This window comes from Chinchilla lanigera, unplaced genomic scaffold (genome assembly GCF_000276665.1).
Source record: "Chinchilla lanigera isolate Chin_1 unplaced genomic scaffold, ChiLan1.0 scaffold00014, whole genome shotgun sequence".
Classification (NCBI taxonomy): domain Eukaryota; kingdom Metazoa; phylum Chordata; class Mammalia; order Rodentia; family Chinchillidae; genus Chinchilla; species Chinchilla lanigera.
Window position 1 is genome coordinate 27522647 of NW_004955415.1, and position 22252 is coordinate 27544898.

General features: G+C 45.9%; 1 protein-coding gene across 1 annotated transcript in view; it reads left to right on the forward strand.

Annotated features, from left to right (window-relative positions):
- Positions 1-22252, forward strand: part of Slc24a3 (solute carrier family 24 (sodium/potassium/calcium exchanger), member 3) — a gene marked incomplete at its 5' end in the record, with an annotated part of 452308 nt that overhangs the window by 44846 nt on the left and 385210 nt on the right. The window contains 1 exon segment of the mRNA XM_005380939.2: positions 16607-16735. Coding sequence (XP_005380996.1) covers positions 16607-16735 — 129 coding nt within the window.

Below are 22252 nucleotides of genomic sequence, written 5' to 3' on the forward strand. Positions count from 1 at the left end.
GGCTTGGAGCCAGCCCACTATGGACCAAGTCCTTTAAAAACACCAAGTCAAATAAACCTCTCCTTTAAATTGTGGATGTTGGACATTTGGTCCCAACAATAAGAAAGTGGCTAAGACAGAAGCTCAGTGTCTAACACAAAGCTTGGCTGTCACTGTACCTGCAGGAGGAGCTGGAGAACATCTTGGGAAGCATCTGTTCAGTTGAGCTGTCTTGTACGAATTACTACTTCTCAAAAACCGTTTCTGGTCAGTGCCCTCACTGGGTACTGTGGGGAAATTCAGAAGTCTAAGTTATATCCCATTGCAGAGACAGCTGATCCCTGCAAGAGCTAGAGAATGTTGGTATCTATAAAAACCACACCAAGCGTAAACCTCCCACCAAACTTCTGCATATGGTGACTGTTTGCACTGTGAGAAGGAGTCTTCCCTCTGCTCCTTCCACCTGTGCCTAAGGCTGCAGTGTCTGGGCCTGGGGCCAGGAGCCCTGTGCACCTGTGCTATCCCCAGCACCTGCACACAGGCAGGTCCCTGCATGCACTGATGTTCCTGGACCGTTTTACCTCCCTTTCTGCTGTTTCATCGAAATACCTGGTGCCAGTGCTCCAGGTCTTAGGGTGCCCCTTGCAAGCTTCTGCAAACTGGGACCTGACTCGGGACCTGCTGATTGTTTTGTGCCCCATGAACTCTCTCCCAAAGCTTTTAGTAAAAGCTGCTTTTCACAGTTTTCCAGGGAGCAAAGCAAAACAAACTTGTCCAGTTCTTGCAGGTCTTTTTAAGTAATAATTAGATATACAGAGGACTTGTACATACTAGAAACAGTAACAACAAGGCAGATGTGGATGAGCACTTGCTTCCTTGTTGCTTTTCCAGTAAACATGAGCTTTGCAAAGGTCTTCAGAGCAGGTCAGCAGGCAGTGAGCATGCTCAGGAGGTTCATGCTCAAGATAAGATCAGTGTTTTCCAGACCAGTCAGAGCAGGTGGGGATGCTGGCTGCACTGCATCAGGGGCCTGTTTCATTCTGGTGACAATTCATTGGAGGAACGAGCCAGTTCAACTAGACCATTTTCATCATGCTGTCAGCCAGGGATATAGGCCTTGCTTCATAGGTAGAGTCAGCATTATAGTAATCACGACATCCTGAGGAGAGAGCTGCTCAGATCATGTGCCTCTTAGCTGAGTTACTCCACGGTGGTCCCGGGACAGGCCAGGTAGCTGAGATGGCTTTGCTACTGAGGGGCCCCACTGATGAGAAGTTACATCCTTTGTGGTTCTGAAAGAGGAGCCAAAGCTTGGGTGCAGCTTGGGAGACAATGTGGGGCTGGGATGTGCAGCCTCCACCCTGCAGAGGTCTCAGAAGGGACAGCTGCTCCACTGCTGATGACACCAGGAGGTGTGCTTCTCAGTGATGGATGTTTGCAGTGTGTGTCCGCGGCCAAGGCTGGGGACACATGATGGCCACATGTGTCCATAGAGGGGACCACTGTACATGTGAAGCCTGGCCCTGGCCCTGGCCTTGGCTGTTGTGCTGATTTCTCTTGATATTACTCTCAGATAATATGTAATAATAGTAATATGAGATGTAATCAAAACATAGTGAATATTTAAATATGAAACAACATATCACAGGGAAACTCATATTACCATTAATCTCCCTCACAATCTTCCACATTGCTTCAAACATGTGTATTCCACTGTTCTGCCACTGTACCAGTCAGGGTTTTACCGGAGAAACAGATATAACACAGGATGTACAAATTATAAGAAATTACAAGATTGGCTTGTAATGGCTTGTAAAGCCAGAGAGTTGTATGGGGAAGTGTGCAGAGGGTGTCTGCACACTGAAGACCGGAGGAATCAGTCTGGGGTCTGGAGTTCACTGCAGGATTCCATGCAAGTCCGTACAGGAGGCCAATGAGTCTGTGACAGAAGGCTGAAGGATCCAAGACAGAAGCCGAAGAGTCTGCACTAGAAGCCAGGAGATGAAGTCCAAGCTGAAGGTGAAGACCGGAGCTCCTCCAAAAGGAATGGAAGTACCTCTGTCCTTCTTCATTTCCCTTTTATATTATCTAGGTGATGGTCCACCCTCGGGTGGCTCCTCTACACCCCAGGGTGGCTCCTCTACACCGTAGGGTATAGAATTGCTGAGCCAATTGCTGAGCCAAGTTTAGTTATGCTTCTAAACTTCTCAAGTTGACATAATCAATCAACCACTACAGTCTCTGGACCAGGTATGAAAACAGCGATACATGTGCACCCATGTTTATAGCAGTGCAATTTGTCTCTTTCCTGATTGTCTTTAGTTGTGCTCTCCCAGGTGCCTCAATGTCCTGAATTGATTCAGAACATTGACCTTTCATGCTCCTTTTGACTCTGGGGAGGAGCCGGAAGTCACGTGGTGCCAGATCGAGTGAATAAGGTAGACGAGGACACAGTGTCATGTTTTTATGAGACTGCCTTCCTGTTGGATGGCGCTGGGCAGCAACGTCCACTGTGATTTTGATCACACCTCATAAAGACACTCACGCAAGAGGACTTTCAGAACTGCTGCAGAAAGTAGCAAGAACAACGGGAACAGTGTGTTCAAAGAGAGGTGGACTATTTTGAGGGGCATTCATGGTGATGTTTCTTTTCTTGTAATACATTTTAAAAATTTAAACACCACTTTATGTTTGATCACACCTCATATAACTGTACTATGGAGGATATTATTGTGATATTATTTTCTCCCCATTTTATATGAAAATGTTCAATTGCATAAAAACATTGAAAGAATTATAGAGTGAACACTCTGACAGTCACCCCCTCAATTCCACCATTAATGATTTATTGTAGTTATACCTTTTTCTCACCATGGTAAGATGTCTTTTTGATGTCCCTATCATGTTTTGAAAACACCTCTTATGTCTTTGATTAATGATCCCTGGAGTAGGATTTGAAAGGTAGGAGCCAGGCTGGACTCTGCAGCTCCAAAGCCCATGAACTTGACATGAGCACCTTGGTTCTGCCTGGATAGTCATCAGGGTGATGTTGAACTCAGAGCCCTCTTCAGTTTACCCAGTGCAGAGACCTGACATGTAGCTTGTGACCTATGGCAAGTTGCTGGCTTATGTTGTCAGCTATTTCTGTTTTATTTTAGAAGTAGAGATAACAGCACCAAGCTCACAAAGCAGTTGTCATATTGAGATATCAAACTGAAGTGAAGGTTCCCCAAACCGTGTCTGGCATGAGGTAGGCAGACCCAGGATGAATGCAAATAGCAGGAACATTCACCTTTCACAGTGCCCAGCACATGATCTCACTGAGGGCAGAGGTTGCGGGAGTCATAGTTGTGTTGTAGCTTGAAATAGTACTAAGAGTGAGAACTAGAGTTAGAGTTGTAAAGTTAAACCTGAATAGAACACAAAGAATCTGGGAATTTAAAAAGTATTCTCACGTAGACTGGTACAGCCACTGTAAAAATCAGTGTGGAGATTCCTCAAAAAAATTAGAATTAGAGATCCCACTTGACCCAGCTATTCCCTTTCTAGGTATTTTTCCAGAAGAATTGAAAACATCCTACCATAGTTATACATGTGCACCCACATTTATAACAGTGCAATTTGTCATAGTTAAATCTTGGAAACAACCCAGATGCCCATCAGCTGAGGAATGAATAAAAAAGCTGTGGTGTTATACAATGGAATATTATTCAGCTATAATGAGAGATAAACTCGAGGCTTTTATAGGTAAATGGTTGCAACTAGAGACCATATTCATAAGAGAAGTAAATCAGACACACATGTGTAAACATTGTATCATCTCCCTAGTGTAAGAATCTGAAAGAATAAATAAAATCTGGAAGGTATATGATATTGTGAAAGGGAAAAAAACTACTTGAAAGGAAAGAACATCTGGGATGAGGGAAAGGAGAAAAGAAGAAAGGGAAATATATGTGCGTATATATATATATATATATATATATATATATATATAAAAGATATATGTGAAAGCTGAGATAATTGTGCTACTAATTTCTATTGGTTTATTGAAAGTAACTGATAATGTTTAATGTTTTGATCAGTTTTGCATGCCTATATTTGGTAATCTGATCATTACTTTGAAGATAACAATGTGCAATATAACAAACATTGTTAATTTCCTATCATCGTGTTTTGAAATTCTGTATCATTTTTAATGTTTTAAAACTTTTTTATTCTCTTTTAAAAAATAAAAAGCATTCTCAGTTCACAACCTATGCATTCTTTGCATGAATTTATGAAAAGAGCCATTCCGTATGGCCCTATGGAAGAGAATTTTAGGGTTTATTGGTTCCTGTGAAGTATCAAAGCTACAAGGCCACACTATCCCTCCCCCTGTGAGACCCTTCAGAGAAGACCCAAGGGACATCACTGCTGAGGCGTCATTTGCAGTGTAGGATGTGGCGACCGGAGCTCTGGCCTCCAAGCTAGGAAACCCCTCTGGTGAGGATGGACAGGCTGCTCTGACTCAGTGACTTCCTGTTTGTCATTGGAGGAGACAGGCTGTCATCAGAGAGGATGGATCAACTCGGGACACAGATTGAATGTGTTCCTAATTGGAAACTGGGCCAGGGACTCTGGGAAGCAGAAGGCAGCAAGAAGAACTATGCTGCACCACTTCCGATGTCCCAGCTGCTGGGGGGGCTCACCGCCTGCTCTGGCTGTTCCTATTTCAAGTGACATCATTCACAGTGCTGCACATCCCCAGGAGATGGACAGTTATTCTGGGGGCTCCACGTCCTTTCAGACCCTTTCTCCCTTTCTCCTCTGTGGAGTGGGGCTGGCTTTTGGGCTGCCCAGCCAGGGACAAGGTGGCCGTGTGAGTGCCTCACCTACTCCGCGGACGGTTTGGCTGCTGTGGGTGATGGACCCTGAGGAGAGGGTGGGAACTCTCTGATGAGAAATCTTCCTGTCCAGGTAGCCTGATGGACAGAGCAGCCCACGTGGGGTAGGATCAGCTGCTTAGAAGGAGTTCATGCTGCCGAGGGACCACGTAGGCCAGAAAGTGGGCGGGCAAACCTTGCACCAAAGAACAATGCTTGTCGTGGTAGGGCTTATGTCTTCTTGACACAAAACCTTGATGTGACACACTGCTCACGATGCTTCCTGCTGTCAGGAGCAGAAAACAATTCAGAATGCCTAACTTATGGGGAGATTGGCCCACAGATGCTTCTGCAGGTAGCATATATGTCACGGCTGGTGTGATCAGTGGACCAGTGGTCACATCAAGAATCTACTTGCAATTTTTCCTGTCTCCCTTCCTACATTAGCTCGTCCCAAAGCCAGCTTCTCTCATGGTGCAGAAGTGACTGTGGTGGTTCCAGACCTTGTTCCCTCCACACGGGAAGGGTATAACATAGGACATTAGCCGTCCTCTCTGAAGAGTGAAAGGCCTTCCTTTTTTATTTTAAAGAGAATAATAAAAAAACCAATAAAATAATACAGAATTTGAAAACAAGATGATAAGAAATTAGCAATGGTTATTAGATTGCATATTGTTATCTTCAAAGTAGTTGCTCAGATTACTAGATATAGGCATGCAAAATTCATCAAACAATATAAACACTAACTGTTCCTTCTAATGAGCTAATAGAAATTAGTAATACCATCATTTTAGCTATCTTGTGTATATATATAGTTTTCCCCATTCCTTCTTTTCTCCTCTCCCCCATCCTAGTTGTTCTTTCCTTTTGAAGACCTTGTTTTCTAGAAGCTGCCTGTGGACCTCCCTTTTCATCTCGCAGACTGGACTGGAGTTACTTTCCACAGCTGACCTAGTCCTGCTGGCCAGGGCGATCCATTTGCAGTTTTCTCCAATATGTTAAAGTAATGGTGGACCAGCCTTGGTGTTGAGCTGGGATCACACCACCCCTACTTGAAACTTCCTGCTGCTGCAGAGAGGCAGGGTGGGAGAGACCTCGAGGCAAGGACAGTGTCTGTGGTCCCTTCCATGGGGACTTTACTAGCCCCCACCCCGTGACGATGACCCAGTAGCCCTCTCATCATCCACTTGTCTTTCTCCCCATCCCTTGGTCACATTGAGAGGAGGTAGAGGAGGCCCAACCCTTCTCTTTCTTCCTCTGCCCCTGTCTGAGGAGCCACTGGCTGTGACTGGCACCATCTGTGATTGACACTGGCTCAGGCAATCTGGAGGGAGAAGCTGCTCCACTGACGCATTGGGAGAAGCAAGCTGCCCAGGCTCAGGTGGCACATGGTGGCTGGGAGAGGCCTTCCCACACCAGCCTAGCCTTGTCTGCTCCATGGTGCCCCATTCCCTAACTTCCCTTCCTTCTTGTTGGACCTCAGACTCAGGCAGAAAGCAAGAGAGCATTGGTCTTATCTTTCCACTCATCCTAGTTCTTCCCTAATTGCTGGTTTGTTTCTACCTGGGAGAGGTACAAGCAATGGGTTGAAGAGTAGGAGAAGAGGGACAGGATGGAGTGACTTTGTGTCGAGTGGAAACGGTGCTGTCCACCCCCACCCACTCTGTCCTTCTCACTGTGGAGCAGCAGGAAGATATTTTAGTTCTGGATCAAGTTCCATGGTGGGAGGGAGGTGGCAGAAAAGGAAAATCTGTGTCTCTGTGGCTTGGGACCAATCATATTTCCTGCCTGCTTTGAAACTTGTTTCCAGGAGGAGGCCAAGGTGACCTTCAGTAGCTGGCGTCTTTTGGTGTCCCTTGAGACGTCCCCTCCACCCTCTTTGGGTTCCAGCCACAGCGGGCACTTCCTTATGCATTCAGGCTCTTGTCGTGGTGCCAATGCCACCACAGGTGTGGGCCATGCGACCCTCTGCCACCTGGCCCAGGGACTTCCCCACGGGAGCACTGGCTTGGCCTACCCCACTGCAGCCCGGAATTTGGGGAGTTCATGCTTCCAGGAGGCTCTCAGCTGGTGGTGGACAGGAACTTTGGCCCCTGTCTTCAGCGTCAAAGTTTGGGAGCCGATCTAGATGCATCTCTGGGCTCACTGTGGGGTGATGTCTTGATTGCCAGCAGCGACCCCTGCAATGCATAGTCCTGTGTGCCTTTCATTCTTCCTCCCTCAAAATAAACTGCTTATGCCTAATTTGTTTTCAGACCTGACTTTTGGGAAAAGCAAAACCAGGATACCCAGCGATGTGGCAAGTTTGCATCGCAGTCGAAGGTATCACTGCACGCCACTGAGGCTTTCGGTTGTCTACTGACTCCGCCCCTCAGGGCCTGTGCACAGACTACATTGCCCCACTTATAGGTGGCCCGGCCTCTGCCTTGCCACCTGCACTTGAACCCGTTGTGCCCTGCAGCCTTCTCAGTTCCCAGTGTCACAGTGCTCTTGCACCTGGTTTTCCTCGAAAAGCCATTTGGGAGGCTGTGCACCCTCGGCAGGGTGAAGGACATTTGTGCTGAGGAAACAAAGGGCCGTGGTTGGCAGCACAGCTTGGTAGGCCCAGAATGAAGGTGGAGAGGTTTCTGTTTGGGACTGTAGTGGACTTTACACGGTTAGGAGGAAAGAGTGGAAGCACGATCAGCTTGGCATCTCAGTTTCATCGTGTGTTCATTGCATTCTTTGCCCCTAAGACTCCGGGTCTCCTACCTCCACTTTCAAGTCTGGAACATAGCAGGAGATCTGCTGTAGGTGCCCTGGGTCATGGGTCACAGACAAGAGCTTCTCAAGACTGCATCAGGGCCTTTGATTGGCATGTCAGTCAGCTTTCTGTGACTATAACATAATACCTGAAACAATTTACAGAAAGGAAAGACTTGTGCGGGTTCCATGTTGTGAGGCAGTGTAGCACCATGGGGAGCCACTGGGAACAAAGCTGCTCATGTCGTGGTAGCAGGAAGTGACAGAGTAAGGGGGAGAAGAAGAGACAGGACCCCACCCTCCCCTTTTGAAGGCACACTCCTGGTGACCTCACTAGACTGTTCTCCTTGTCTCCTCCTCCTCCTTCCCTTGTGCTTCCCTCTGACCCTGGGGTGTTCTGACACTTGAACGTCTGAAGAAACCTGTCCACTGAGGACTGAGAGAAGAAACTGCTCTCCATTCCTCTTCCCTGCCTGGCCCCCTGTGATATTTTTACATGTTGGCACAAGTTAAGAAACGCCCAGAGTTCGAGGAATTCAGTGCTTGCCCTGTTCCGTGATGGGGGAGACAAGGTGGCCTCAGAGGAAGCAGCAATTTTGTACTTGTACTCGAGAATAAATTGGACTGTTTATCCAAGCACAAATGATGGAAATGGCAGTGATTTTGAGAAGTCAGGTAGTGCAGTGTGGTCAAATTCTATTCAATTGGAAGCAGAAATGGGACTTTTAAAGAGAACTGAAGGTTCCGAAATTTGGCAGTTTGCACAGGTCTGACAGATGAGATGTGTGAAAAATAAAGACCCAGGGGCTGTGTCCAGAGAACCCAGGGCATGGCAGGTGGTATCGCTGGGAGGGAAGGGATCACCTGATGCTGTGGTCTCCAGACTGCCCTAAGGAATGTGTATATATTTAGAAATAATTTATCATTAATTCTGTAATATATTGTGGATGTATAATGATGTGCTATATGTAAGCCTTGCACCTCATTTTGTGTTTATTAAATATATATATTTAAAAGAAGGACTGATTCAGGCTCCATAAAGCCTCAGTCCACCCCAGATTTTTATATATGATGAAACATAAATTTAAGAAGAAGGAAAACTAATAAGCCATTTCAGAAATTCAATTTTTTCACAAAATAAAGTATTTTGATTTTATTAAATTATTATACTGTGCTGATTATGAGTACTGTTTCTTGAGCATGTGACTATGTCATTGTTTTTGAAAATGTTAGTGCCATACTTTGAAAAACAACTATTTGAAGATTTAATGTAAGGTTCAGTTTATTTTAACACTGAAATTTAATGGCTATCCTGTCTGAAAGAGCTAATTCACCAAGATACACAATCCAAATGGCTGAAAAGCATCATAAGTATATCTATTAAATAAAGATATTAATTTTTCCATTTAATTTACCAATTATGAAAGACCACATCTTTTCTGTTTTCTGTTAATCTTGGAACTTTTCAGATGTTACATTTACATATTTTTAATAAAATGGGCTCAAAATTCATTTAGACTCCTTGTCTTGAAATGTTCTTAATCAGATTACATATTCTACTTCCAGGTTTTTTTTTTTTTTTGGTTTTCTTCCGGTACTAGGAATCGAACTCACGACCTCGTGCTTTCCAGGCAGGCTCTGTGCCACTGAGCTAAATTCCCAGCCCCTACTTCCAGGTTTTAAGGTGGAACACAGAAATATTTTCAGAGTCTGAGGATTTTTATCATTGCAAGGAGGGGCAACAACATTTCTTGATATGTGTTTTCACACTGCTCTTTCTGTAGAACAAATTTCTGTGCTAAGTCGACTACTTTATCAGTTGTTAAAGTGTCACCTTGAAGGACGTGTGGGGGCGCGTGGCTGGAGGAGGGACGTGGCCTATGTGTGTGCTCCCTGCAAATACCTGCTAGGCACAGACTGATGGCTGAATGTCTTCGCAGGAAGGTTAGCATACTTATAGTGGTTGTCTTTTTACGAGAGAGAAATGGTTTTTCTCCGGTACCGGGAACCGAACTCACGACCTTGCGCTTGCCAGGCAGGCGCTTTTGCCGCTGAGCTAAATCCCCAGCCCCTACGAGAGAGAAATGAATAATTTGTCTTTAAAGTCAACAATTTCTTAAATTCTTTGCTAAAAGATAATCAGTGCTCATTTCAAAATTTTATAAAGAGTTCACTATTTCAAAAAACGTTGGTGAATCCATTCAAGTAAACACATGTAAAGTGATCTGTGCTTTGGAATGTGACACAGGCCAGAGAGCTGAAAGTCACCCATGGCTCTCCTGTGCTCCTCCTTCAGGCCTCATCCCTGCCCCCCAAAAACCCAAGGCATGTGAGGAGCAGTCTTTTAACTGGCAGCCTCTGGAAAGTGATTTCCATTTCAGAGCCGGGGGTCCACATCATACCCAGCGCGTTGTGCTATACCTTTTGCCATTAGCTCTATTTTTCCTCCTCACTTCTCTTTTCTTTCTAGATTTACCTCAAAGTCTGTCCCTGTTGTAAGACCGATTTCATAGAGATGAATTTGTTCCCTGCCCTCCAGTTACTCAGGTTCATGGGAGCAGGTGGGGTATTGGCTACACAGTGTCCCTTGTCATTTAGTAAATATTTGGTTCATTTTCTTCTCCCTCAGCAGATGCCTTGAGCACATGATTTAATTGCAATATTTGTTCCTGAATCCTGTATAATAATCATCCAGGCCCAACAGGCTTCTTCTTAAGCTGGGGCTTCATGTAGTCTGTAGAATTACTGCACAAAGGGAAGACTGTCCCTCACACCTTCTTCCTCTTTCTCCTGCTTGATGGGACACTTGACTGGTCAGGGCTGTGTCATTTCTGCCCCTGCTCTTTCACTTCTAAAGGATGCATTCCATTGGAGCTGCTCTATCCTGCCCACTTATCCTACCACTGGGAGCACTTGGAGCTATTGCAGAATGCATTGCCTGGAAACTTGCAATTTCCTTTCTGCAATGCAGCCTGGTTAAGGCACAAGTTTGCACGTAGTGACTCAGACCCATCCATGCCTTTGTTTAAAGACAAACAATAGTCTTAGTATTCAGAGTGATGCTTGGACCGAAAGCACTGGCATCCACTGGGAGCTCAATACAGATGCAGTCTCAGAGCCCACCGAGAACTAGTACTTACTCATAATCTGCATTTTTACAAGGTCCCTGGGTTATATGGGTGCACGAACATTAGGGTTAGAGAAGGCTTTTAGTAGGGCGTAACAGAATATTGCAGACCTGGTGGCTTTAACCACGGGGCTCTGGATAGAAGCTGGCAGTCTGGATCAGGATGTCAGCATTGCCGGGTTCTGGTGCAGGCTGTCTTCATGGTTGCAAGCTGCTGTCTTCTTACTGTATTCGCATATGGTGGAAAAGACCTAGAAACCTTGGTATGCCTTTCTAAAAGCACTTGCCCTGTTCAGTGATTATATGTGTCTAATCACCTATCACCTCCCTAAGGCCCCTTACCTCTTCATTCTGTTTTCTTGGGGGTTAGGATTTCAACAGGTGAATTCTGAAGGGACACAGACACCAATCTGTGGGGAGAAGAAGCCCAACATTGGGCTATTCTGGAGTGGAGAAGGCTGGAGAAGAGTCTTTTGGGGGAGTGTGAGTCTCTGAGTCTCCCCTTCTCTGTCTCTCTGGTAGCTCGAGGGTCTGAAGGGAAACCAGTGCCCGGTCCCTGTTGCTTCCTGCTTCTTCCTCGTGGGTGGATTTGGAGAGCTCACTATGGTGCAGTGCTGTCTTTCCACCAGGGCATGAACTAACTTAGAGGAGGGAAGCGCTTGTTTCAGAAATCCATGTGCAAAGGCCACATGTATGGAGCCCAGGCCACATGCCCCCTCTTCACCCATGGAGGGTGGGAATTGCAAGGCGCCCTCCTGAGACTTGCGGATGGGGTGAGGAAGGGGTCATCTGGAGAGTGGTGCTGCTCACTGGAGCCTGCAGAACAGAACGCTTGGTCGCTGGCTGCGGGCTTATGCAAACCTGACCTTCGACCCCAGGGTGAAGGCCTGGAGTGCACAGAGTGGAGGCAGCTGTGTAAACTCCAGGGTGGGTATTTTTAGCCTTGGTGCAGAGTGCTGAGCCGGCCCAGAAAGCTGGAGGCAGTGGCTGCCACCAGCGTTCTGTTTGTCGTGCCCTTAACTGAGTTTTCTGAGCCTAATTTCACGGGTGATGTCTTAGGCATTCTGTGACTCAGTTTCCACGTCTGCAAGTAGAGAGCTATGGCCACCTGTCTGTGCATATCTGGGAATGCTGGCCCCCTCCATCCCAGTACTGGGCATTGGGGAGGAGAGCTGCTCCCTCAAAGGAGCTGTGGGTTCTCGGAGGCTACTTCCTGGCTTCTGGAATTCTGGGACAAGGTGGGAAGCTCAGCCCTGGCCTAGGTAGGAGTCAGCTGTGGGCTGGGGGTCCAGCCGGGCTGCAGAAACATGGACTCTGCTCCCTGGGGGAGGATGTAAGGAGAAGGCACAGGGAGGTGCTTGGCACTGGTGAGGGGCATGGCTGGTGATGCCACCCATACCCAGTTGGCTGCCAGGTCTGTCCAGATATCCCAAGGAGTTGATCTCTCAGCAGAGCTTAGCCAGCCCTGCCTCACTACTGGGCCTGGGATGGCCCAGCAGCCTGTGTGGGACAAAGTTGCACAGGAGATGGGGGGCTGGTTTGGGGGTGAAGATGTGAGCAGGGGCACCCAAAGAGGGCCACTCCTCGCATCAGAAATCCTCGGTTCCCCGTGCTGCAATCATGGGAAGGAGGAGAGAGCGCGTGCAGGGGAGGGTGAGCACACAGCTCTGTAATGGAAACTTGGCACTGGCCCCCTGTGCTCTTGCTTCTTGCATGCAGCTTGAGTCTGGCTTGAGAACCGGGCTTCCTCCCCTCCCAGCAGCGCACCACAGCATCTCCGTGGCCCGCTCCTGTCCCCCCTTCTTGGAACCACAGTCACACAGAGCCCCCCTTTTTGCTCCCCTGCCGACCCTCTCCCCTCCCTTTGGCTAATTAGGGCAACGTGCAACTTCCAGGGCCAGGCAGAGGAGGAGCCAAGAATGAGGTGGACCAGGGCCAAGTGTTTTTGTTGACATTGCTCAAGTGCAGCTCTGCGGAGCAGCCGCCTTGCCGTAGCAGAGGACTGAGGAAGCGAGGTTGGGGGAGTGAGGGGAGAGTACACTGTGGGGACCTCTCTGGGTCCCGTTCTCCTTCCCACCACCCTCCCAGCTTCCCTGGTGCCCACCCTCTGCCCTTGTCCCTAAGTGCAGGGCTGCAGCTCTCCATGCCATGCTAGTAGGGCCAGCCGAGACCCCAAGAAACCTACACTGAGCAGAGTGCCGTGCATACAGCTTGGTCTCATTCTTTTTTGGGGGAATGTTCTTTCACAGGGCGCTGCTCATGCTTCACTGCTGTTCCCAACAGCTTCTGAGGATGAGCCCAGTGAGAGAGCCTCTTCTCCTAACCTAGTATAAAGCGCAGGCTGCATTATGGATCTACCAACTATTATCTGGATCTGCCAACTATTATGGATCTACCAACTATTATCTACAACCAAGATGCATTTCATCCCATCCAGGCTTCTACCAAACATTTGACCTTTGAACTCAGCAAAGTGGGTTCGAATCCCAGTTGTGCCACTTGCTCTCTGAGTGACCTTGGGCAAGTTATTCAACCTTTGTGTGCTTCACTTTCTGTATTTGAGAAAATGGAGCTAATAGGTCCATGTAGAACGATAGTGAATAGGAAGTACATTGAAGAACGGAAAGCTCTCGCACGTAATAGACACTGAATAAGTGGAAGCCATGACAACTGGGACAGGTAGTTGAGGTGGCCGTGGGTTGGCTCAGCTCTTAGGCAAATCACTTCTACTCTTTTTATCCCAAAGATAAGTTGTCCCCAGAACCAACTGTCCCTTCCTATCTCACAGGGAGTTGTGTGAGAACAGATGAACTGGGTGTATTACTGTCAGATTTGTACTCATTGGGAAGGAGATAAATACAGAGCATTATTTTTTGTCATTCTTATTTTTCCATACTCTTGTCTCTGTATTTTTATATCAGTGGTCAGTGGTCAAGTATATTTTTGCTTAGATAAAAGTCTGTACGGTTTGGAATTCAGAGGTGCTATCTTAATAATTTCTGAAGATATTGAATCATTATGTAAAGAAAAAAAATCCTCTAATTTTCTGCTACAATAGCTGGCTTCACTTTTACATCTCTTAATTGGTATCAGCTTTTCTCTTAGAATTACAGAACCATGGAAACTTGGCGTAAGAAGAAACTTTGGAAGTCACTGGAATGGATACTCTTGCTTTGCAAATCTTTGGGGTCTTCCAGAACCTTGGGATTGCAGGTCCACAGAGGGCTTTTCTCTGGCCCTGACTATGAGAATAGCAGAATTCCTAGTCTGCCAGCCATAACCTCCCTCTCTCTGCAGATGCCATGTGGGCTGGCAGATGCCACGGTGCCCTGCCCACATCCCCTGTACTGACCTCCTCAGTCCATACTGGTGCCATCCAACTTCTAGAACCTGCATCTCATTTTCCAAGTCCTCTATTGGGAACCAGAGCTCATTTACATATCCCTATGGTAGGGGTGGAGGTTCTAGAGAACTAATGTTTTCTATTCATGACTTTCAACCCAGGTATAGGTGGGTAAATGTCTCAGCTCCCTCACTCCTTGGGTGTCATACATGAATATCTATGCTGGCTCCTTCAGCTTTCTTTCCAGGGAGGTCAAGGGCTCATTATTCATTTTGGCAGCTGGCTTGAAATGCTCATGCTCTGTTCCACTTCCCTGTTGCTATTCAGATTCTTCCCAGGATCCCTTCCCATATATCCCAGCAGTGCCCACATCTTTCTCTCAGGGGTACTTCTGTGGGGAAAGCCACTGGAGACAGAGGAAATGCCTTTCCCCACACTTTGAGATAGTGCATGGTAATATAGTGTTATGTTCACATTTGGGACTGCTTGTTGGAGTTTAACACTGACATTGTTTCTCCATGAGTTCTTGACATTTTTTCTTTACTTGTCATCATTCTTAATCATGAGAACCAACTATTCAGGTTAGCCAGACTGCACCCATGCCTTGTCTTAACTTTGAATTATCTCCTTGGTGTTGTTGTGACAATTTTGGCTAAGCTGATACATGTGGCTACCATGTGGTTTTTTGTCTTTCAGAGTCTAAAATTGTTGTTTACTGTAGTCTGTAGTATTCTTTAAAAAAACAAACCTAGCAAGCGGTCTCTCCTGGTCAATATGCCTAAGCTATAATTAGATATCTTTATAATTTTACCCCAGGGAGCAGGGCTATGCTTGATTGTGAAAGACTTCAGTGCATGAACTGCTGATACCATGTGTGTCCTTTTGGCATAAGTAAGAAGCCCACAAGCATGGGGGTTTCCAGAAACTCCTACAAGTCTCACTTTATCCATCTGTGAAATGGGAATGGTGATTCCAGCTTGTGTGTAGTGAGTTCCTGCTTTGAGCCACTAGTGATGAGGTGTTGGAGGGACAGTATTCGCGCACCCTCTTTCTTTCCCAAGTAGTGCCATGAGGATCAGATTCAATATGGAAGAAGCAACTGTCACCCTCATAGAAATGGAGAAGAGGGTACGGTGCTCTTCCAACTCCCCACTGACCACTTCATGACAGCATGTCAATGTGGATGGGTGCATGCTGTGTGTGAAGTCCAGTGGGCTCCCAGATTGGTTCCTTGTCTTATATTTGGATTGATTTTCTGACCACATCTTAGACATTCAGGGGGTCAAGTGGCCTCATGTTACTTCTCTATTTGGTGCCAAATTGCTACAGTGAGCTGGTTGCCTTCATCTCCCAGTGACCCCTGCTGTCCAACTCCAGGCATCGTTTCTCTGCCTTGTCTTTCTGGATTTGTCCACGGTGGTCAAGACTCTTGACTCCAGTTTCCTGCATTCTTCTTCTTTTTTTTTTTTTTTTTTTTTGGCTTCTCTTGCCTGACACCATGTAGCTTTGTTGGTTCCCTTCTTGTCGTGATCCTTTATTGGATTCTTTGACTCTGGTCACTCTCTAGAGGAATGCTGAATTCTCCAAGATTTCTTCTTCACTCCTCCTTACTAGCCATCCTCTCCAGACATGTATGTTTCCATGCAGGACACCTGGAAACACGTGTCTCATGCTCTTCCCTGTTTGCTTATTCCTCTCCCTGTGGCTTTGTTCTCTCTTCTAAGGTACCTTTACCTGTAGGTAGAATACTTCCCTTCTGATGCTTTGCAGACATTTCCAGCTCAGCGGGTCCTATGCTCCCCCTTCAACGTGCCTTTGGATCACTGCCATGTCCACCCCCACAGTCATTTCAGTGCTCACCTCAGTGCTCATGCATTCTGTGGTTGACTTTTTCCTTCCCGTAGTTTTTAGAAACTTGTGCAATGGCTCTCCTGGCCTATGCTCTGGGAATAGTGAAAGATGTCTTGGCTTGATGACTCCCAGGAGGCAGACCATGGGTTCAGTGGAGAGTGGCTGATTTGGGGTGTGATTGAAGGATGTGCTGGTGGGGGTAGATACATGACATGTACCCAGCTCATGTAACAGAGATGACTGTGACTTTCTCTTTCCAATTCCATTCTCAAAGATGTCATATTGGTAGCTTGAACTTGCCCCCCATGGGATAACTGATACCACGAAAGTGGCAATAGCTACAAATCTGGAACGTTTCCTTACACAGAGAATTGGTGGTTAAGCATTTGTCAGAATGTCATTGCATTCAGGAAATCAAGACAAAGACAAGACAGCCACTAATCAAGTGTGCTTTATCAAGAAAGTGGCATTGTGGACAATGGGAGCTTAAGCTCACTGGGGAAAACTCTGGAATATGCACTTCACTGTTATCCTACTTAGGCTTGTTATTTGTGGAGTTACCTTTGGATCCCAGGAGGGACCAGCAACAGAGGACCCCCTTAATGGTTAGAGGCAAGGGGCTTGAAGAGGTCTTAGTGTGGTGTGGGTAAAGACCAAAACTCTGCTGTGAGTGATATGCGGTTATTGTCTTTTTCTCCCCAGAGCTTGACCTCATGGACCTCATAGGAGAAGACAGAAAGTGGATGGTGGGGAGGAAGCTAATGCAGATCAATGACTCTCTGGTTTCTGAAGATGCAGGACTCCGAAGCAGCAAGAACTGCACTGAACCAGGTAATAGTGATGCTTGTGTGCCGGGTCATGGCTGCCATTTTCTTTGGTTATGGTCAAGGAAAGGCTGGACTCTGTGTTTTTTCTTTGGGTTCAAATCAAAGAAACTCTAAGAACATTTAGTATAGGAGTGTAAGAAACTCCAAGGTGAGAGCCCACAGAATCACTCAGGTGTTTCCACCTCTGTATTCTTTCCTCATTGGAGTTGAGGAGAAGGTAAGTTGCCATTATTCTGTTGGAATTATTCTGATTCTGTGCTGATACTACATGCGGAGCCAGTGCCAACCAGTACAAAAGCGCTCCTGGGGCAGGATGGATGAGGATTCCAGTGACCCTCTATGCTTTGATTCCTGGGATTCTCTCTGGCTGGTTTTTAATAAAGGGCCTCGCTTCTGTCACAGTGAAGACAGAGTTGGGGCAGATCTTCAACTACAATGTAGATCTTGGGAAGACTGAAGAGCATTCATGAGTATTTGTTGTTATATTTGGTGTATATTGTGCCTGTCTTTAGAAAGCTATGCGGAACATTTTATCTGTAATGTTATTGAACTGAAAATGAAAATAAGTTCAAAGGGGATCAAAGGCAACTAGGAATCACTGGTATCCAGCCCCTCGGTCCTTAGAGAAATGACAGGTCCTCCCCTCTGGGATGAAGTTGCTCATGGTTTACACCAGGCTTGTTCTAGAAATGACCAGCCAGTAAGTATATTAGGCTTTGCAGGCTAGATAATAGTAGTCTTCTAAAGAGATTTTTTTTTTTTTGGTTTTTCTCCGGTACCGGGAACCGAACTCACGACCTTGCGCTTGCCAGGCAGGCGCTTTTGCCGCTGAGCTAAACCCCCAGCCCCCTTCTAAAGAGATTTTTTACAATTCTTTTAAAGAAATTGAAGCCCACTTACCTGGTAAGTGCAAGGTCCTGAGTTTGATTCCCAATATCTCAGCCCCTCTAAAAAAAAAAAAAAAAAAAAAAGAGAAAAATTGAAGCCATCCTTAACTCACAAACTGTACTGAAACCAGCTGTGGGATGGATTGGGTCTGGCTATACTTTACCCTCCTGACTTAGACACAGAGCTCTCTGGGGCCTTCCTTCTTGCCTTGGTGTGCACTTGCACCTCATAGGTATTCATTCCAAGGACCCAAGAGCTCAAGAACATGTTGACCTCACATCCAAAGACCTGTCTTGTTTTTTGTGTCATCATGGATGGCTATAAACATCTTCATTGCATGCACAAAGGCCGTAGACCTTTGAGTACAGAAGGTGTTTAAGAAGTTGTATGTCTGCTCTCTTTTTGGAAGGTGGGGTAGAGTTGTTCTTTCCTCCATACTGAGATTCTTAACAACCACTTCGAGTGAAGGTGGAAGGAGTCAGAAGTTGGTCTCACTTTCAAACCATGTTATAATCAATATTTCTCAAGTTAGAAAATGCAAATGTTATTGTGGCTGTTATTAAATGCACAAGAGACAGTCATGAAGGTGCAGCACATGGCAGCTATATCAGCTAGTGATGAAAATGGCGTGGAAAGTCCAAGAGCTCCAGTTGAGGGGGCAGAGTCGTGTATCTTCCAGGAAACTAATTTTCTAAGAACTGGTCCAAAAGGCCAGGACAGGGACAGTGCAGCTGGTTGATCTGGTTTTGATTTTTTTTTTTTTGTACCGGGAATTGAACTCAGGACCTTGTGCTTGCCAGGCAGGTGCTTGTGCCACTGAGCTATATGCCCAGCCCTGATCTGGTTTTGTAGTCAAACATTTTCAACATCTCTATCCAACTAACAGACTACAATGTCAGAAGACAGGAAACAGCATTGATGAGCCCAGTGGCCACCCTTGGTATGGAAAGAATGGAGTCAGACCTGACATTGTGACCCACTTCCTGTGCTAGATCTGGCCACAGGATGGGCTTACGGGTATTTAATGTGTTGGGATTGTGTTTGGGGGAAGGTGAGTGGTCTCTCTGTGAGTGGCATTTCTCACTGTATTGGAAGATGCCTTTCTCAGAGTAACAGGTGTAGAATCATCAGTGTATTGAAAGCTATGTAATAAAGTCCAAGAGTGGAAATGACTCAGCTTTATAAGGAGCAAGAAAATGTCCAGGTTGATAAAAAAGCACAAAGCCCGTGTCTTCTAGGGTTTGCAGAGAGGGCACAGGGAAGAGAGGAGAACAAAAGCTTCCAGAAGGAAACAGGAAACAGTAAATGAGAGCTCGTTCCTGAGGCAGAGAGCAGGTCCAGAAAGGAAACATGCTTCTTATGGTTCCATGATAGATGTTTTTGGTTTCCTCATCTTCAGACTGAAGGGGCTGGACTTGTTGCTGGGGTCCTTGATTCTGAAGCAAATTTGGGAGGGAAGATGAACAAGCTTGAAACAGAAAGAGTCCTGTTAAGTCCTAACATGTCAGAGCCACACCCTTCAAGAAGCCTGCTTGGACTACCTGGACTGTGGCAAATCATTTCCTTTTCTGAATGCTTGTTATGAAAGTCTTCAAATTGCATTGTGCAATGTGGACATTCAGGGATAACTAGAACTTAGATGAATTCAAATAAAATGAACTATAATTTCTGATTCTCAGTTGTACGAGCCACACATCCGATATCCTATAGCCACATCTAGCTAGTGGCTACTATACTGGAGTTCACAGGTCGTAGAACATCTCTATCAGCACAGATAGGTCTATCAGACAGGCTGGTCTGGAACATCCAGTTGTCTGGACACACTTCCTATCTTTCCAACTCATTGCAAACATCTCAAGAGTGTAGAGTGGGCACTCTCCTGGGTTTGAATTCCAGCTTAGATACCATGGAGCTCTGGGCAACATAATAAGGTGCTCTGAGCCTGTATGCTTCCCTGAGAACTTGTGATAATCATTCTGACCTTTCATAACCACTGTGTGAAGCGGTAATAAAGCTGTAAAGTATGTATAACACAGTGCCCCAAGCTTGAGAGCTCTGTAGTAGGAGATGACTCATGAGCTTCCCACTGTCTGCTGGAGGGGCACCTATCTCCTCACTGTGGGAGATGCGCCACACTGTAGGATTCCTGAAGCCACATTCTCCAGCCGCTCTCTACAAGAATGGGCAGAATCAGCCAGTTTGCTTTTGCCCAGAGTACACTCAGGTAGCCCAGGTCTCAGCATCAGTTGGATGCTGAGCTCGAGTCCCATCTTCCCTTAGAGATGAACTTGACAGTCCATTCATGTAGGACCAGCCCCTGCCAGTCATTGGTGTCTAATGACGACACAGTCCAAAAGTGCCACAAATGAACATGACCCAGTGGCTTGCCGCCCTTCCTAGAGTGCTGCCAGAGGTGTGCTTTTTCAAGTTTGACTGAACTGATATCTTATGAAAAATGGTTGAAAGTCAAAGTGCTTGTAAGGCTCTGACATACTGACATGCTATACTATTGTAGTTAAGTAGACCCCTGTCCCTGGGGGATGTGTCAAGACCCATGGGTGTCTGACACCACAGGTAATGCTGAAACCTATGGATACTTTTTTATTTTTTTAATTTATTTATTTTTATTTTTTTTTGGTTTTTCTCCGGTACCAGGAACCGAACTCACGACCTTGCACTTGCCAGGCAGGCGCTTTGCCGCTGAGCTAAATCCCCAGCCCCGGATACTTTTTTAAAAAATACAGATATAGTTGTGATAAAGTTCAATTTATAAACTAGGCACAGAAAGAGATTTAAACTGTAACCAATGTTAACATGGAGCAGTTAAAAACAGTGTACTATAATAAAAGTTATGTACAATGTATGAATTGTTCATTTCCAGAATTTTCAATGTGGCATTTGTAGACCACAGTTGTCCACAGGTGACAGGTTGCCCCTAGGTAACTATGCCTAACTGAGACCAAGGTTGGCAAAACAGTGGATGAGGGGGCCACTGTGTTCCTCTTCTCTACCTCTGTTGGGTGAGAAGACTGAGCCCCAGAGAACCAACACAGCTCCCGTTGCTGTACGTCACCCAGTTCCCATCAGAAGCCCCAGTGGATTTGTGCTGCTTTAATATAATGGCATCTCCTCTCAGAAGTCTCCGTCCAGGGCAGGAAGGGAGTCCTGTGGGTGTTGGACCCTCTCCCTTCCTGTTTGCAGTAGTGTCAGCAGCATCATCTCCATAACAGACCCTGGGTCAGGATCCCTTTGTGTTGGGAGGAGGATTATTTACGCAGCAACCTGATCACTTAGGGTGCAGTGTGTGCCATGGCTATATGAGCTGTACTGTCAAGGTCACAAGCAATGTCACACTCATTATAAAGCACAGCCACAGGCTACTTAGTGTGTCACAGGCTTCTCTGACTGCATTCTCAGCAGGACTGACTTTAGATGCTGTGAGAGGAAGGCTGTAGATTTGGTGATAGGAGATGGAATTGCCTATTCTTGTACTTCTTATTGGGATATGGGGCTGGTTTGCCTCTCAGATAGTCATTTCCTTCAGTTGCCTTATTCCTTCCATTGCACCAGTACAGTACTTCCAACAGATTTCAAAAAGAAATTGACATAAACTTGCACGCCAAAACACCCCACCAAGGCACCCCTTACTTCCCTTCATAACTGATGCGTTTTGAGATTCCATGCCATACCTCAAGCCTTCTTTTATTCCATCTCCCCATCTCTGAAGTCCAAGAGCCCAGATCACCCAGTGTATGAGCCATGGTTGCCCAGGGTGGAGGATACAAACTGGCAGCACTGGCTGTGACTGGTGTCATTACACTGGGATGGACATGCTTTTATGGCAGCTGCTGCTTTGAGCATCTATTGTTTTATGTAGTTTGGATTTTTTTTTAAAAAAAACCACCATTCTTCCTGTACCCCTCAAAGACCTTGTTTTAGTGGGACTTTCTGATTTTTTTTTTCTCCAGAGCTGCATGAAAAGGACTGACCTCTGGGCTCCATTTTTTTCTGCAGTTGTTCCAGCTCTCTGTGAATTTTTAAGTTTGTTTTTTTAGCCTGACACTGCCGATTTCATCTGAAGCCTGGAAACATATTGTTTTTCTGGCAAATAACACTTGAAGCTGTTTACTCAGATGACCTATTAAGAGAAATTTAACTTTGAATAAATTTGATCCACAGAAAATTAAGTTAGCTAAATGTAATATTGAGGGTGGTGGGCAACTGCCACAGAAATGAATTCTTTGTGATATTTCTGTATATGCTCTGCACAGTTTTATTTAAACACTGCACAGTGTGTCTCCAGGAAGATCTATCACTTTTTGGTTTTCAGTTCTTTGATATTTTAAGGAAATGAGCTTTTCCGGAAAGCCTCTTTTGAATAAACTTTGAAGAAAGGAAGCTATTTAAATGATGGCCCTTGGTGTCAGCTTTGCTGTGAAGTTACTCTGATACCCTGAAGATAGAGGCTCACTGATTCTGACTTCCTGGCTTAGTTGGGTCAAAGTCTCTGAAGGGACAAAGACACCTGAGGCTGTGTTGCAGGACCAAGGTGAGATCAACGGGGTGGTGGCCGTATGGGAGTGCAACAAGAATGTTCACAGATCAGGTGATCTCAAGAAGGGCCAGAAACCAA